The 15047-nt window shown below is 39.1% G+C and overlaps 1 protein-coding gene across 1 annotated transcript in view; it reads right to left on the minus strand.

The window, feature by feature from the left end:
- Window positions 1-8952: 8952 nt before the first annotated feature.
- NLRP14 (NLR family pyrin domain containing 14) overlaps window positions 8953-15047 on the minus strand; it is a 53430-nt gene continuing 47335 nt past the window's right edge. The window contains exons 11-12 of the mRNA XM_025357929.1: window positions 10007-10177; window positions 8953-9299 (exon numbers count right to left, since the gene is read on the minus strand). Coding sequence (XP_025213714.1) covers window positions 9164-9299; window positions 10007-10177 — 307 coding nt within the window. The 3' untranslated portion in view covers window positions 8953-9163. The remainder of the gene's footprint in view (window positions 9300-10006; window positions 10178-15047) is intronic.

Below are 15047 nucleotides of genomic sequence, written 5' to 3' on the forward strand. Positions count from 1 at the left end.
TGCCTATGTCCTGAATGGTACTACCTAGGTTTTCCTCTAGGATTTTTATGGTATTAGGTCTAACATTTAAGTCTCTAATCCATCTTGAATTAATTTTCGTATAAGGAGTAAGGAAAGGATCCAGTGAATTATTGAATCTGAGGGGATTGTAGGAGCCCCCAAGTTGGCCGGGAGACTACTGTAGTAATCAAGGATAGATAGTATATCATTTTCCAACAGCAATTCTTAATTTTCCAACACCAACCATGTGTCCTACGATTCTATTCTGACACTAAGTACCAGGAATTAGTGCAGACCCACACTTTAAGGGTTTAGTCCCAATAAGGCTGCCCTCACTTCAGATGCCAGCTGCAAATGGGGTCCCCAGGATACCTAAACAGTTGGCAAGTTGTTAGAAACAGTAAGAAATTCTTCTTCAAAGGTTTAGCTTGCTGAAGTTTCCTTGTCCTTTGTTTCCTGCCTTCAAAGCCAGACTTCCTTACTCTCTGTGTTCCCCCTTCCCTGGTAAACAACCTTCCTGCCAGTCCTATTCTATAGAGCCCACATTCCACATCTGCTACCCATGCTATGAATTACCCCTCCCATCGCAATGGCTTCTCACACTGACACTGATCTTCCTGCCTTCCCATCAGTGTAACTGTATTCCTGCACTTTTCAAATTAGCCAACCGGGTTCAGCTTAGATTGTGGGGTCCAACCCTAGCCAATAGGGGAAAGACACAGAAACAGAAGCTGCATTAGAGATAATAAAAACCCCTGCTTTCCTTTGTTCTATGTGCTCTCGCCCTTGCTCCATACATGATATACCCTTCTGCAGAAGTAAATTTGCCTTGCTGAGAGGCCCTTTGTCCTTTGTCTCAGTGCTAGTTCTTCTTTGTGGCACTGAGCATTTGCTTCCAACACAAGTCAACTGCAATGAAGAGGTTCTAACATATATGGGCTTCATAAATTCTAACACCCATGGTCTAGACCACTTATTTTGAAAAATTAAGCAATAATTTAATGTATACTTATAATACTTGAAATTGCAAAAATATAATCGATGAATATTTTATGTGTTTATACACTGTTCTCTGTGTGACCATGACAAAGAATGACTATTTTTTATTCCTTTTACAACTAATGGCAGAGAATTGTGGTAGATATGAATGATGAGTGAAGGTGTGAATATCGGTGAACAAAGAAGAGTACACCAAAGGAACGAGAACCAGGCAAAGAGGGGGCATTCTCTACAGAGTATCTTAGTGGCTACATTGGACTCAGTATCCTCCAAGAGAGTAACTGGAACAGGTAACTCTAGATGGGAATTTAGGGGGCAGAGAAGCTCCAAGATGAGGAAGATAAGTGTATCCACCATAGAGAAAGAGGAATCACCTTCCCCTGGCCCCCCCCCCAGAAAATCTGCATAGGGCTATGTCCTGACAAGGAAAAGTTGGAGAATGCAAAGAATTGTCTTGCAAATCCCTATCTCCTCAGGGTATAAGTCCCTAAGACAATTAAAGGAGACTCTTTCCAACTAGAAAGGTCAGGGAAATTTCCCTGCAGCAGAGCCAAGTGCCTGTGGCCTGGGACCCTTACTTTGTTTCCACTATCTTCAGGGATTGAGTTCTGGTTCAATGGTCCAGACACGAGGAGCAACCCCATGGCTCTATACCACCCCACAATTCTTCAGTAGTAGGGAGGGGGACTCCCAATTTGGATACCTACTAGTTTTTAAAAGTTTTTATCTTTTTGTTGTTGTTGTTTTTTTGAGACGGAGTTTCACTCGTCACCCATGCTGGAGTGCAATGATGTGATCTCTGCTTCCTGGGTTCAAGCAATTCTCCTGCTTCAGCCTCCCGAGTAGCTGGGATTACAAGCACCCACCGCCATGCCTGGCTAACTTTTGTGTTTTTAGTAGAGACAGGGTTTCACCATGCTAGCCAGGGTGGTCTCAAATACCTGACTTCAGGTGATCCACTCGCCTCGGCCTCCTAAAGTGCTGGGACTACAGGTGTGAGCCACCATGCCCAGCCCTCTAATTTCTTTAAAATATAATTTAATCTCTCTTTCCATTTTTTTTTTTTTTTAGACAGAGTCTCGCTCTTTTGCCCAGGCTGGAGTGCAGTGGCATGATCTCGGCTCACTGCAAGCTCCACCTCCTGGGTTCACACCATTCTCCTGCCTCAGCCTCCTGAGTAGCTGGGACTACAGATGCCCGACACCATGCCCGGCTAATTTTTTTGTATTTTTAGTAGAGACAGGGTTTCACTGTGTTAGCCAGGGTGGTCTCAATCTCCTGACCTCATGATCTGCCCGCCTTGGCCTCCCAAAGTGCTGGGATTACAGGCGTGAGGCATCACGCCCAGCCTAATTCAATTTTTAAATTTAATTTAATCCAATTTATTTTTTAAATTGTGGTAAAAATGCACATAAAATTTTCCATCTCATTTTTAGATGTATAGTCCAGTAAAGTACATTCACATTGTTGTGCAAACACTCTAGAACTCTTTGTCTTGCAAAACTGAAACTCTATACCCATTAAACAACCCCAGTGTCCCCCCACCCCACCTCCAGACCCTGGCAACCACCATTCTTTTGTCTCTATGAATTTGACTACTGGGCACCCCCTCTGATATGGTTTAGCTGTGTCCCCACCCAAATCTCATCTTGAATTCTCACATGTTGTGGGAGGGACCCAGTGGGAGGTAACTGAATCACATAGTCAGGTCTCTCCCATGCTATTCTCATGATAGTGAATAAGTCTCACAAGATCCAATGGTTTTAAGAAGAGGAGCTTTCCTGCATAAGCTCTCTTTTCTTTTCTGTAGCCATGTGAGACATGCCTTTCACCTTCTGCCATGATTGTGAGGCCTCCCCAGCCACATGGAACTGTAAGTCCATTAAACTTCTTTCTTTTGTAAATTGCTCAGTTTTAGGTATGTCTTTATCAGCAGCGTGAAAACCGATTAATACACCCTCATTTATTCAAACAGTATGAACCAAAAGAGTGGTTGACTTTTAATTCACATATATTTATCTTACTTCAATGAACGGTAAGCATCCACTTTTCAGGAATTCATTTCTGTCTTTAGGAGAGTGGCTTCAGAGACTGGGACCTCGGCTCAGATTGGCGAAATTGCTCCCTGTGGGCAAAGAACTGAGAACTAAAGGGAGGAATGCTAGTGGTTGTGGGCGCTTGGCGCTGTCCAGGGTCCTGCTTTCTCTGGTGATGGAGAGCAGAATTGGGGTCACATCCTTTCCAGCTGCATCCATGCCCCTACCAGGCGCCCCGCACTGAGTTTTGAGGGCGTCTGGCTCAGGGACACAGAAGGAGGAGTGGAAGGTCTGGGCTTGAGAGCTGATTCATCACACACAATTAAAGAAATGTAAAAATACAACCAGAAATGTGGGGCACCCTGGGACAGAATCCCAGGACTCCCACCGGATGCGATTCTAGGGAGTCTCCAGAGAGCTAGGTGTCTCGGGCCGTGACTTCCCAGGCTGCTGGAGTCTGCGGGGCTTCCCATGATAACCAGATCACCTACTTCACCGAGTTGCTGGGAAGTTGGAAAATAATACAAGTGTTCCCTGGAAGAGTAGGATGCTTTTGCTTCTATTCATTCTTCATTCATTCATCAGTTTTTATTCATTCATTCATTCTTGAATCATAGCCCACATGTGCAAGAAGATACTGTGCTGTAGGCTGGAATAAAACAGTGAAGAAAAGGCCCATAGTTTCTGTTCTCATAGAACTTACATTGTGATGAGGGAGATAAGCGATGGGAAATAAAATAATTACATATCTGTGATAGTGGCAGAAAAAAAAAGAAACACGGTGCTTTGGTAGGACAGGGGAGGGGGAGATGGTGATATATAAGATGGAGTGCTCAACCTCTCTGAGGAGGTGATATTTCAACTGCTGGTTAAGGGATCATCCAGAGCCAGCTCTGTAAGGAGCAGGAAGAGGAGCTGAGTGGCCAGAAAGGATCAGCTATGTAAAGGGAAATTAATAGCCTTAATGCTTATAATAAAAGAGAGAAGGCTGGGAATCAGAAGAATCCAACTTAAGAAGTTAGTATATTAACAGAATAAATTTAAAGACAGCAGAAATAATGCAATAACAATTCACAAAATATTAAAAAGAAAACAAAGATAAAACATAAAGAATAAAAAAACTAAAGTTAGTTTTGAAGACTCTATTTGCTTTTTTGACAATCCAACTTGACTCTGTTTAAAATTGCAAACCCTTTCTTCCCCAGAGCTGATTTTAGCATGAGGGGAGTGACTTGCCTGATGCACAAATTTAAGGAGATACAAAAAAAACTTAGTAATCAAGAGAAATACTATTTTTGGAGATAAAAGTTAGTGCAAAAATATCCATAATGATCAAAATATCAAAATTTTCATTTGACTTATTCTAACCATCACCACTGTTCTACAGCAGTGACACTGTTATAGAACCCCAAAATTTAGGTTCATATATCTGATGTGCAGTAAGTAAAACACTGACACATCAGCACTTAGGAACAGAGAAAAGTTTATTCAATTTGGCTAAAGTGAGAGGGCAGGAGAGATGAGCTCTCAAATCTGACCTACCTTTGAACATAACTGTGGGCTTTTATGAGTAAGGTAGATATGCAGGAGGGGAGATCCCTGATGATCAAAGCTGTCTGCGTCTCTAGGGTGATCAAACTTCTGCATGCCATCAAGGAGGTCTGCATGACCTAAGGATCATTGTTCTTTAAAAGAAAAACAAGTCCATTAATCCTGCTGGTTGCCCCCAGAATTTAGGATATGAAGTTAAACAATTACTAGTGACTATATTCTCTCAAAATGACTGTATGCTCCATGCTTGCTTGCATGGAAGAAGAAAAGAACAGACAAAGTAAAATGAACACATAATGATTTTTATAACATAGGCTCAGTTATACCACCAGGCATGTTTTTAACATTTAAGTGCTAATGCTTCTAAGTGTATTGCTATTAATTTAAGATAAACATTCCTCATGTTATGAAACTACCCCACAGAGATTGAATTTTATTAAACACCTTTTCAACATAAATTGTGGTAATTGGTTTTTCTGCACCATCCAATTAATGTGATAAATTATAATATTCCTAACATCAGCCCACTCTTGCACTTCTAAGTCACATTAATCATAGTATATTTTAATTAAATGTTGAAATGTTCAAAAATTTTAATACTGGGTCTTTGCATAGTCATAAGTGACATTCATCTTTAAATTTCTTGATAGTGCCATTAGGCTTGAGAAATAATAAAATCCAAAGCCCCCAACTGACTGAATGGACCCCCAGTTGGCCAAGGGAACTCTGGAAAAACCTCAGAAGCTGAGTTCCCATTCATGTCAGGAGAGATGGGAGGTCAGACACACCACATTATTCCCTTCTCTTAGCTAACTAACATTAGGCTTTCTTCCCTACAGTCTAAACAGAAACCAGCCCTTTCAAAAGACTCCACACTGAAAATGTCAATGACTAGTTTATCTTCCCAGGTATGCCAAAAAGACATAGATTAATTATTCCTTCACTCCTGAGACATCTGCTTCCTGTATTCCTTTTCTCTTCAAATGTTTACCTTATATAAAATGTAGATTTACTGGGCACTAAAGACTGAAAACTATATAATCATTAATCTCACTGCCACATCCCCTTTTTAAAGGAAAATATATAAATACTAAACCTTTTGAGACCCTCTAAAGAAAAAACAGCCACAGATGCACCTGTGACCCCTATTTTTCCCAGATGCATTCTCAAGCTGGCTCAATAAATCTTGACGATTTGAGACTTATGCCTCACTCATTTTGGTTGTCAGGCTCTATTATCAATAGTTTTCATCTTTAAAAAATCAATTAGAAAAGCTGTCTTCCTCTATAATGCCCTGAAATGGTTTCAGAAATATAAGAATTTTCCTTTTTCTGACACTCTGGTAGAAATTATCTTAAGAAACATTTACTTTTGTTGGATTTTTCTTTGGGCAGCTTGGAAATCCTGTTGTCTGTGAAGGATGAGATGGTGACTGGCCCAAGGCTATCACGTGAAAGAAGTCGCCACTTTGGTATATACTTTCTTTTCTGTTTGTTATAATAGCGCCGGTTAGCTTTCTCTAACTAGCAAGACTGTCCTCACTGGGAATCAATCTCAGTAAAGCCACCTCTCTATGTATCACCTATGCCAAATGTCAGCAGCAGTATTACTGTTCTGTGTGGATAAAAGCCCCAGTAACATTACTTGCAAATTTTTACAAAAACCATTTGCCCCCTCTGACTGCCAAGGTCTATTCTCCAGTCCTCCACATTGACCCACGGGATATTATACAGTGTGATTTCCTGGCCCCTTTCAAGGCACACAGGTTCCAAAATGTTGGGAATATTTGAAGCAATAAGTGTTTTTGTATGCTAATGAGAGGGCTGGTAGCTGGAGGCTCCTGGATAGTCTCAGGATGGGGGCTGGGGGCTGGTTGCTAGGAGAACCAACTATGTGATTAAAGGGTTGGAACTTTCAGCACTCCCCATACCAGCCTCCAAAGAAGCAAGGGGATGCTGAAGGTTGAGTTTATGACAATGGCCACTGACTTAATCAATCATGCCTACCTAATGAAGCTTCCACAAAAAGATGGGATTCAGAGAGCTCCCTGGTTGCTAAACACATCCATGTGCTGAGAAGGTGGCACAAGCCAAATGCACAGGGATAGAACCTTCCAAATATCACCCTATGTGTCTCTTTCATATGGCTGTTCATTTGTATCATTTGAAATATTCTCTTATAATAAATGGGTAAACATAAGTAAAGTATTTCCCTGAGTTTTGTGAGCCATCCTAGCAAATTATGGAACCCAGGGAAGAGAGAGTTGTGGGAACCCTGACTTATGGCCAGTTTGTCAGAAGTACAGGTCACAACCTGGAACTTGCAATTGGTACTTCAAATAGGGCAGAGTCTGGTGGGACTGAGATCTTCACCTGTGGGACATGATGCTACCTCCAGGATGATAATGTCAGAATGGAATTGAATTATAGGACACCCAGCTGGTTTTGGAAAATTGCTTGGTGTGGTAAAAACCCACATATTTTGGTGACCAGAACTGTGCAGGAATTGACAGTGTTATCAAAGAAAAAGTGTTGGTTTTTGCCTTACAATAAGCTAAGAGGCTTTATTTTCTCCCACAGACAAGGAGAAAAACATTAAGTTTGTGGTGAACTAAGGAAGGCCACAAATTATTTGACACTACTCCCATCAACAATTGATTGCCCTAGAATGTGAGCTGGCCTGTACTATTTTCACCAATAGAGGATTATGGAAGTGACTTTATGCCAGTTCTGGGCCTAGCTTTTAAAATAACTGACAGCTTCCTCTTGGCCCTTTGAAATCCTGAATCCCTACCCTGCGGAAACCACATGGAGAGGTCCCAAGACTAGAGGCAATGCTAGAGTAAGTAGACAGATATGAGAGCAGGGCAGGAGTGAGGCCCCCCAGGAATGCCAAGCAATGGTTGAGCCATAGTCAAGCAATCATAAACCTTTTCCTCTGAGATAATGAACAGGACAAGGAAGGGCCCCCAGAAATGTCTGGCTCTCATCAGGTGAAGGACAGGTGAGCATAAAACTATCCCTCTGAGACAATAAGTGGCCACAACTGCCACCAGAAGGGAAAGGAGTCCTCCAACAGATAGAAAACACCAGGAGCCAGCGAACCACAATCCCTGATAAAGTATCAAGTGTGTGCAAAGGGGAGCAAGACGGTGGATTTTGACCTGTATATGACCTTCCCGTATATGACCAGTAAGGAAAAGTCGTCCCAAAGGAGCATGCATACAACTTCAGTAAACACGCTGTGCACGGGACCCCTCACAAGTGCTGGCAGGCCACTGCACACGGGTAATCAAGCAACAACCTGCCCAAGGGAAGGATCAGCAGGGGAGAAGAGCCTGGAAGACGAGTCAATGTATAAAGTCTCAAACCAAGGATCAAGAGAGGCACTTGAATCTCTCAAGTGGCCTGCTTGATTTCTTTAAAGTGTACTTTGCTTTTTTTTTTAAATAAACTTTGCCTCTGCTTTAAACCTACTTCTGCCTCTCAGTTGAATTCTTTCCTCTGAGGGGGCAAAGACCAAAACTGCTGAGAATCACTAGTCTTCTGGCTGATAACAGGAAGAGGGGTCTGGCTCAACCCAGCCTTTCAGCCCTCCCTGCCAAAGCAGCAGACGTATAAAAGTTATCTGGGACCTCCAGAGCAATCTGGTTGCCAGGTGAATACCACCAAGGGACCCCAAGTGATACCTTATGGAGTATAAGAAATGCTCAGCTGGGCCCTTTCTGAATTCCAGTCCAAGTTATGAGATTTAATAAAATCATTATTGTTTTAAGCCACCAAGTTTTGGGATAGTTTGTTATACAACCAATAAATAACCAGAACAGTCTTTCACACACAAAAAAATTTTATTGTGTCATGTTTTTGCCAAATGAAAGACTCTCTTTCTAGCTCTAGCCCAAATAACCTTATAATCCCTTAAAGGAAATTAATCCTCCTTATCTTTACAATAAGCTATAGAAAGTGTTCATTGTAGAAGTAGACTCCCATTTCTATTGAAATTAGTGATTCTCAACTATTAGTATACTTAATAATTTGCCTGGGAAATTATCAAAATGCTGGTTTCCAAGGACCCTTACCCAGACATTCTGATTTGGTAAGTCTAGTGTGGGGTTCAGGAATCTCCATTTTAAGACAGATACCCAAGTGATCTTGACACTGGTGATCCTAAGAACACACATGGAGATACATTTTAATAAAAGGTGCCAGAGACAGTGGGGCTGTGAGCTAAGCCATGTCAGTGGAAGTAAGGAAAAAACAAGGCACTTTAACTGATCTTCCCTGTCCGCGTCCTCCAGCCTCATATCCAGGATTCCCTTATCTGCATTCTTAAGCTCTGTATCCAATTAAAAACATATTATACTTTTCAGAGAGTTTTATGCTTTTTATTTTATTTTAGCCTCTCAACCACTGTGTGAAGTAGAACAGATATTTTACAGAGAAGTGGGTATCTGACAGCTGCCAAGTGCACAATTTCTGGGCATAGAGTATCTGAAGTTAAGCCCCCAAGTCTGGGTATGTATCTATGTATGTATGTATTTATATTTATATTTTTAAAGGAATGTCAGTTTCTTCAAATCAGAAACACCGCCACCAAGACCCATTTTCTTCATTATGATAGTTACAATCTGGCTTAATGATTAAGTGTGGATTGCTAACTCCCACAGCTTCCAGCAGCTTCTGGGCTTCCTCATCAAATGCCTCTTTGCACAACCTGAGAAAACAAGGGAACATATCTTTTCCTGTATTCAATTTCCCTACAGCCCTCCACTTTCTCTGTAAAGGATTTATTTCAGGAGAAAAAAAAACTGTTCTGTTAAAATAGAGAATATTATAACATGGGTGAGGAGTGGGGAAGGGAACTGAGAGATATAGCGAGGGAGATACAGCAGTTGAAGGAAAATAGAAGAAATTAACAGAAGAGAAAGAGAAACCAATTAAAATTAAAAAGGATCCTCCAAGAGCCTTTTGCTATCCAAGCAAAATTAATACTACTACTGATAATAATGAAAACAACTAACACATTTATTGTTTATTGTTATGCTAGGCACCATTCTGAGTACTTGGTCTATATTGACTCAGATGCTCATAATAACCTTACAGGTATATTTTATCATTTCACCCATTTTACTGATAAGCAAATCAAAACAAAGAGCAATGGGGGACTAGCTTTAATTAAACATTTAGTAAGTGGTAGGGACAGAATTCAAACTCATCTAGGCTGGTTTCAGGGTGCTCAATATTCAACTACTGTGTTATATCTCTCAAAATTCAGTGTTCTATGAGAGAAAAACAAATAAGTGTCTAGAAAATACCCAAGGATACATAATTAGGTTGATTCTGAGGCCTGTAGTAAATGAGTGGCTCCCCAAATCCCTCATTACAGGAAATGCTCCCCCTGAGAAACTAATGGAGACTTACCCTAGAACTTGTAGTTTACACTTAGGAGACTTCAAGACTTTATATAACTTCATAATTCCTTCATACCCTAAGGTATTCTGTGTCAGATTCATTTTTATCAGTCTTTGGTTGCAGATAAGAGCAGAGCAGAGATCTTGACAGCAGAGAGATGTCAAACCACAGTATTCCAACCTGTAGAGAAGAGAGACAAAAGACAAAAATGAATTTATTTGATGACACAACAAAGCCCACAAGAGATCTGTGAACTCAGAATGGAGGATAATTCCAGAAACTTTAAAAAATGAGCACAGTATAAATTCAAGGACTATAAGTACCTATAATATTCATTATTACCAGATATTTCCAGGCTGAACTTATCCCTTCCAAAATCATGAATTACAAATTCATAATTATTAAGGAATAAATAAAACATACACTCACGTTACAAAATACTATGAAGCAGTTGAATCCTTGAACATCACTAAAAATACATCACAATAACTAGATATAGGAATTTTGGTAGTGAGTGTTTAAAAAGCAAGGAATAGGCCAGGCATGGTGGCTCATGCCTGTAATCCCGGCATTTTGGGAGGCTGAGGCGGGCAGATCACCTGGGGTCAGGAGTTCGACAAGGCCAACATGGTGAAACCTCGTCTCTACTAAAGATACAAAAATTAGCTGGGGGTGGTGGTATGAACTTGTAATCCCAGCTGCTTGGGAAGCTGAGGGAGGAGAGTCGCTTGAACCCAGGAGGTGGAGGTTGCAGTGAGCTGAGATTGTACCACTGCACTCCAGCCTGAGCTACAGAATGAGACTCAGTATCAAATAAAATAAAATAAAATAAAATAAGCAAGAAACATAATAAGGTCTCTAGCATCATGCCATTGATGCAAATAAAAATGCAATTCTATGGCATATTTTGAATACATTAGGTCAGCTGCCTATAGGTGGGAAAGAAAATGGCTAATTGAGATAAATTAACCAACCCACCCATCTGTCAGTCAAGGGCCTCTGCACAAGCCGATAATAGTATGTACATGAACTGAGGAAGCATGTCAAACTCAACCTTCTGCATCTAACATTCTCCTAAACAATTTGAATCTAATTTTTACCTTATGTTTACCTGGCCATTGAACAACTGAGTGCCTATGCAGATGCTGAGCATACGAAACTTTTTTTGTTAAGTGATCACATTTATGTGATGAAGAGATGGTCCCACTAATTATGAGACAGGGTATGTAAATATCACACAAAATCTTCCTTAGTGGAAAAAGTATCATAAAACATAAAGTGTTATCATGAATTCATCAGGAAATATAATCATTTTATATTTTCAGTCACAAATTACAGTCTCAAAATATAGAAGACAGAAACGAACAGAACTGCAAAGTGAAAGACTCAAATCTAGAATTTTAATGAAAATTTTAACATTTTTCACAGTAACTGAGTTATCTGGGAAAAAGGTCACTAAAATTTAGATAGTTTAAACAGAATTAATAATCTTAATCCACTGATACAGAATACTGCAACTGCCTGGGCACAGTAGCTGGCACCTGTAATCCCAGCACTTTGGGAGGCCAAGGAAACAGAGTAGCTTGAGGCCAGAAATTCAAGACCAGCTTGGGTAACAGAGTAAGACCTCATCACTCCTCCCCCGTCCCCCGCCCCCAGCCCAAAAAAGAAAAAAAAAATAGCCAGACATGACAGAAAAACCCCCTGTAGTTAGAAAAACTAAAAACTAAATTAGAAATAACAATTTTTCATGTTCTTAAGTATGTTTAAAAAGTCATGTAGCAAATGACAACAAACTTCAAAGAACTGTACTCATGCACAGTATGTTCTCAGAAAACAATTCTACAGACTGAATATAAAAAGAAAAGCCTCGTATTTGAAAATTAAGGAGTATGTTTAAAAATAACCTGTTAGTTGAAGAAAAAAGTTCTAGGTAAGTTTACAAATGTTGTGGACTCAAAAATGACAAAAATACTGCATACAATATCAAAATTTTATGATTAAGTTAATGCAGTCATTTGAAGGGAAGTTGTAACCTTAAATATCTTTGTTGGAGAAGAAGAAAGGGACTATGTATGTCTAAGCATCCAACTCGAGAATTTAGCAAATGGTAAAATAAACCCAACAAAAGTACAAGAAAAAATAAGATAAAAACAGAAATTAATGAAACAGAATGTAGATGTACAACAGAGTGGATCAACGTTGTTCTTTGAATACAAAAATAAAGAAAGGGTCAAATTCAATATCAGAAATGAGAAAAAACATATCACTATAGATGATTAAGAAGTTAAGCAAATAATAAAATATTAGATGCTTGCCAATAAGTTTTAAAATTTAGATGAAATAGATAAAATCAACAGTATATACTTAACAAAAGTACTCTATGAGAAAGAGAAAACCTAATTATTTAAAAAATTGAATCAGAAGTCAAAAATTTTACACACAAAGAAACTCCAGGTTAGACAGCTTTACCAGAAATTTTTACAAAATTCAAGGAAGAAGTAATTCCAATCTTACAAAAATTCTCAGGAAAATAAAAGATAAGGAACACTCCTGAACTCATGAAAATACGGTAATTTTGATGCAAAAACTTGATGAAGACTGCAAAAGAAATTATAACCTATGTCCATTATGAACAAAATGGTGAAATGCTGTCACTAATATTGACATTAATAAAGTAAATTACACAATGTACATAGGAGATATGTCCAAGTTGGTTTGATTCCAAAAATGCAAAGTTCATATAATGCATACATCAATGTGATTCATCACATTTGACAAAATTCTTCAGGGCTAAGCAACTTCAGCAAAGTCTCAGGATACAAAATCAATGTGCAAAAATCACAAGCATTCCTATACACCAATAACAGAGAGCCAAATCATGAGTGAACTCCCATTCACAATTGCTACAAAGAGAATAAAATACCTAGGAATACAACTTACAAGGGATGTGAAGGACCTCTTCAAGGAGAACTACAAACCACTGCTCAAGGAAATAACAGAGGACACAAACAAATGGAAAAACATTCCATGCTTATGGATAGGAAGAAAGAATATCATGAAAATGGCCATACTGCTCAAAGTAATTTATGGATTCAGTGCTATCCCTATCAAGTTACCATTGACTTTCTTCACAGAATTAGAAAAAACTACTTTAAATTTCATGTGGAACCAAAAAAGAGCCTGTATAGTCAAGACGATCTTAAGCAAAAAGAACAAAGCTGGAGCCATCATGCTACCTGACTTCAAACTATACTACAAGGCTACAGTAACCAAAACAGCAAGGTACTGGTACCAAAACAGATATATAGACTAATGGAACAGAACAGAGGCCTCAGAAATATCACCACACACGTACAACTATCCGATCTTTGACAAACCTGACAAAAACAAGCAATGGGGAAAGGATTCCCTATTAAATAAATGGTGTTGGGAAAACAGGCTCTGGACCCCTTCCTTACACATTATACAAAAATTAACTCAAGATGGATTAAAGACTTAAACGTAAAACCTAAAACCATCAAAACCCTACAAGAAAATCTAGGCAATCCATTCAGGACATAGGCATGGACAAAGACTTCAGGACTAAAACACAAAAAGCAATGGCAACAAAAGCCAAAATTGACAAATGGGATCTAATTAAACTAAAGAACTTCTGCACAGCAAAAGAAACTGTCATCAGAGTGAACAGGCAACCTGCATAATGGGAGAAAGTTTTTGCAATCTATCCATCTGACAAAGGGCTAATATTCAGAATCTACAAGGAATTTAAACAAATTGACAAGAAAAAAAAAATCCCATAAAAAAGTGGGCAAAGGATATGAACAGATATTTCTTAAGAGAAGACATTTATGTGACCAACAAACACATGAAAAATAGCTCATTGTCACTGGCCATTAGAGAAATGCAAATCAAAGCCACAGTGAGATACCATCTCATGCCAGTTAGAATGGTGATCATTAAAAAGTCAGGAAACAACAGATGTTGGAGAGGATGTGGAGAAACAGGAACACTTTTACACTGTTGGTGAGAGTGTAAATTTGTTCAACCACTGTGGAAGACATTGTAGCGATTCCTCAAGCATCTAGAACCAGAAATAACATTTGATCCAGCAATCCCATTACTGGGTATACACCCAAAGGATTAGAAATCATTCTACTGTAAAGACACATGCACACATACATTTATTGCAGCACTATTCACAATATCCAAAACTTGGAGCCAACTCAAATGTCCATCAATGATAGACTGGATAAAGGAAATGTGGCACATATACACCATGGAATACTATGCAGCCATAGAAAAGGATGAGTTAATGTCCTTTGCAGGGACATGGATGAAGCTGGAAACCATCATTCTCAGCAAACTAACACAGGAACAGAAAATCCAACATCCCATCTTCTCACTTGTAGGTGGGAGTTCAACAATGAGACCACACGGACACACGGAGGGGAACATCACACAACAGGGCCTGTTGGGGGATGAGAGGCTAGGGGAGGGATAGCATTAGGAGAAATACCTAATATAGATGATGGGTTGATGGGTGTAGCAAACCACCATGGCATGTGTATACCTATGTAACAAACCTGCACATTCTGCACATGTATCCCAGAACTTAAAGTATAATTTAAAAAAAGAAAAAGAATACTCCTATTAAACTAGGTGTAGAAGGCAATTTCCTTAAATTGATAAATTGGTGAACCACTGAAATTGTGCTTTAAACATTGGGAACAACATACGATAGTTCATTATCCCCAGACATGTTAACATTATATCACATATATTAACAGTTACTAAGGCATATAAAAAACGAAAAAAAAGAATATAAGAACAGAAAAGGAAAAAATAACTATATTGTATTATTCCTAAATGATGTGATTGTATACCTAGAAAATACAAAAGTATCTACAAATTAGCAACTAGAATAAGCAAAAGAATGTGGCAGGCTATTGGATAAGAAACCAACTTTTTAAAAAATCCTATGTTTCTATGTATAAACACAATGAAAAAAATAACTAAAACAATCATTTACAACAGCATGAAATATAGC

This window comes from Theropithecus gelada, chromosome 14 (genome assembly GCF_003255815.1).
Source record: "Theropithecus gelada isolate Dixy chromosome 14, Tgel_1.0, whole genome shotgun sequence".
Taxonomy (NCBI): Eukaryota; Metazoa; Chordata; class Mammalia; order Primates; family Cercopithecidae; genus Theropithecus; species Theropithecus gelada.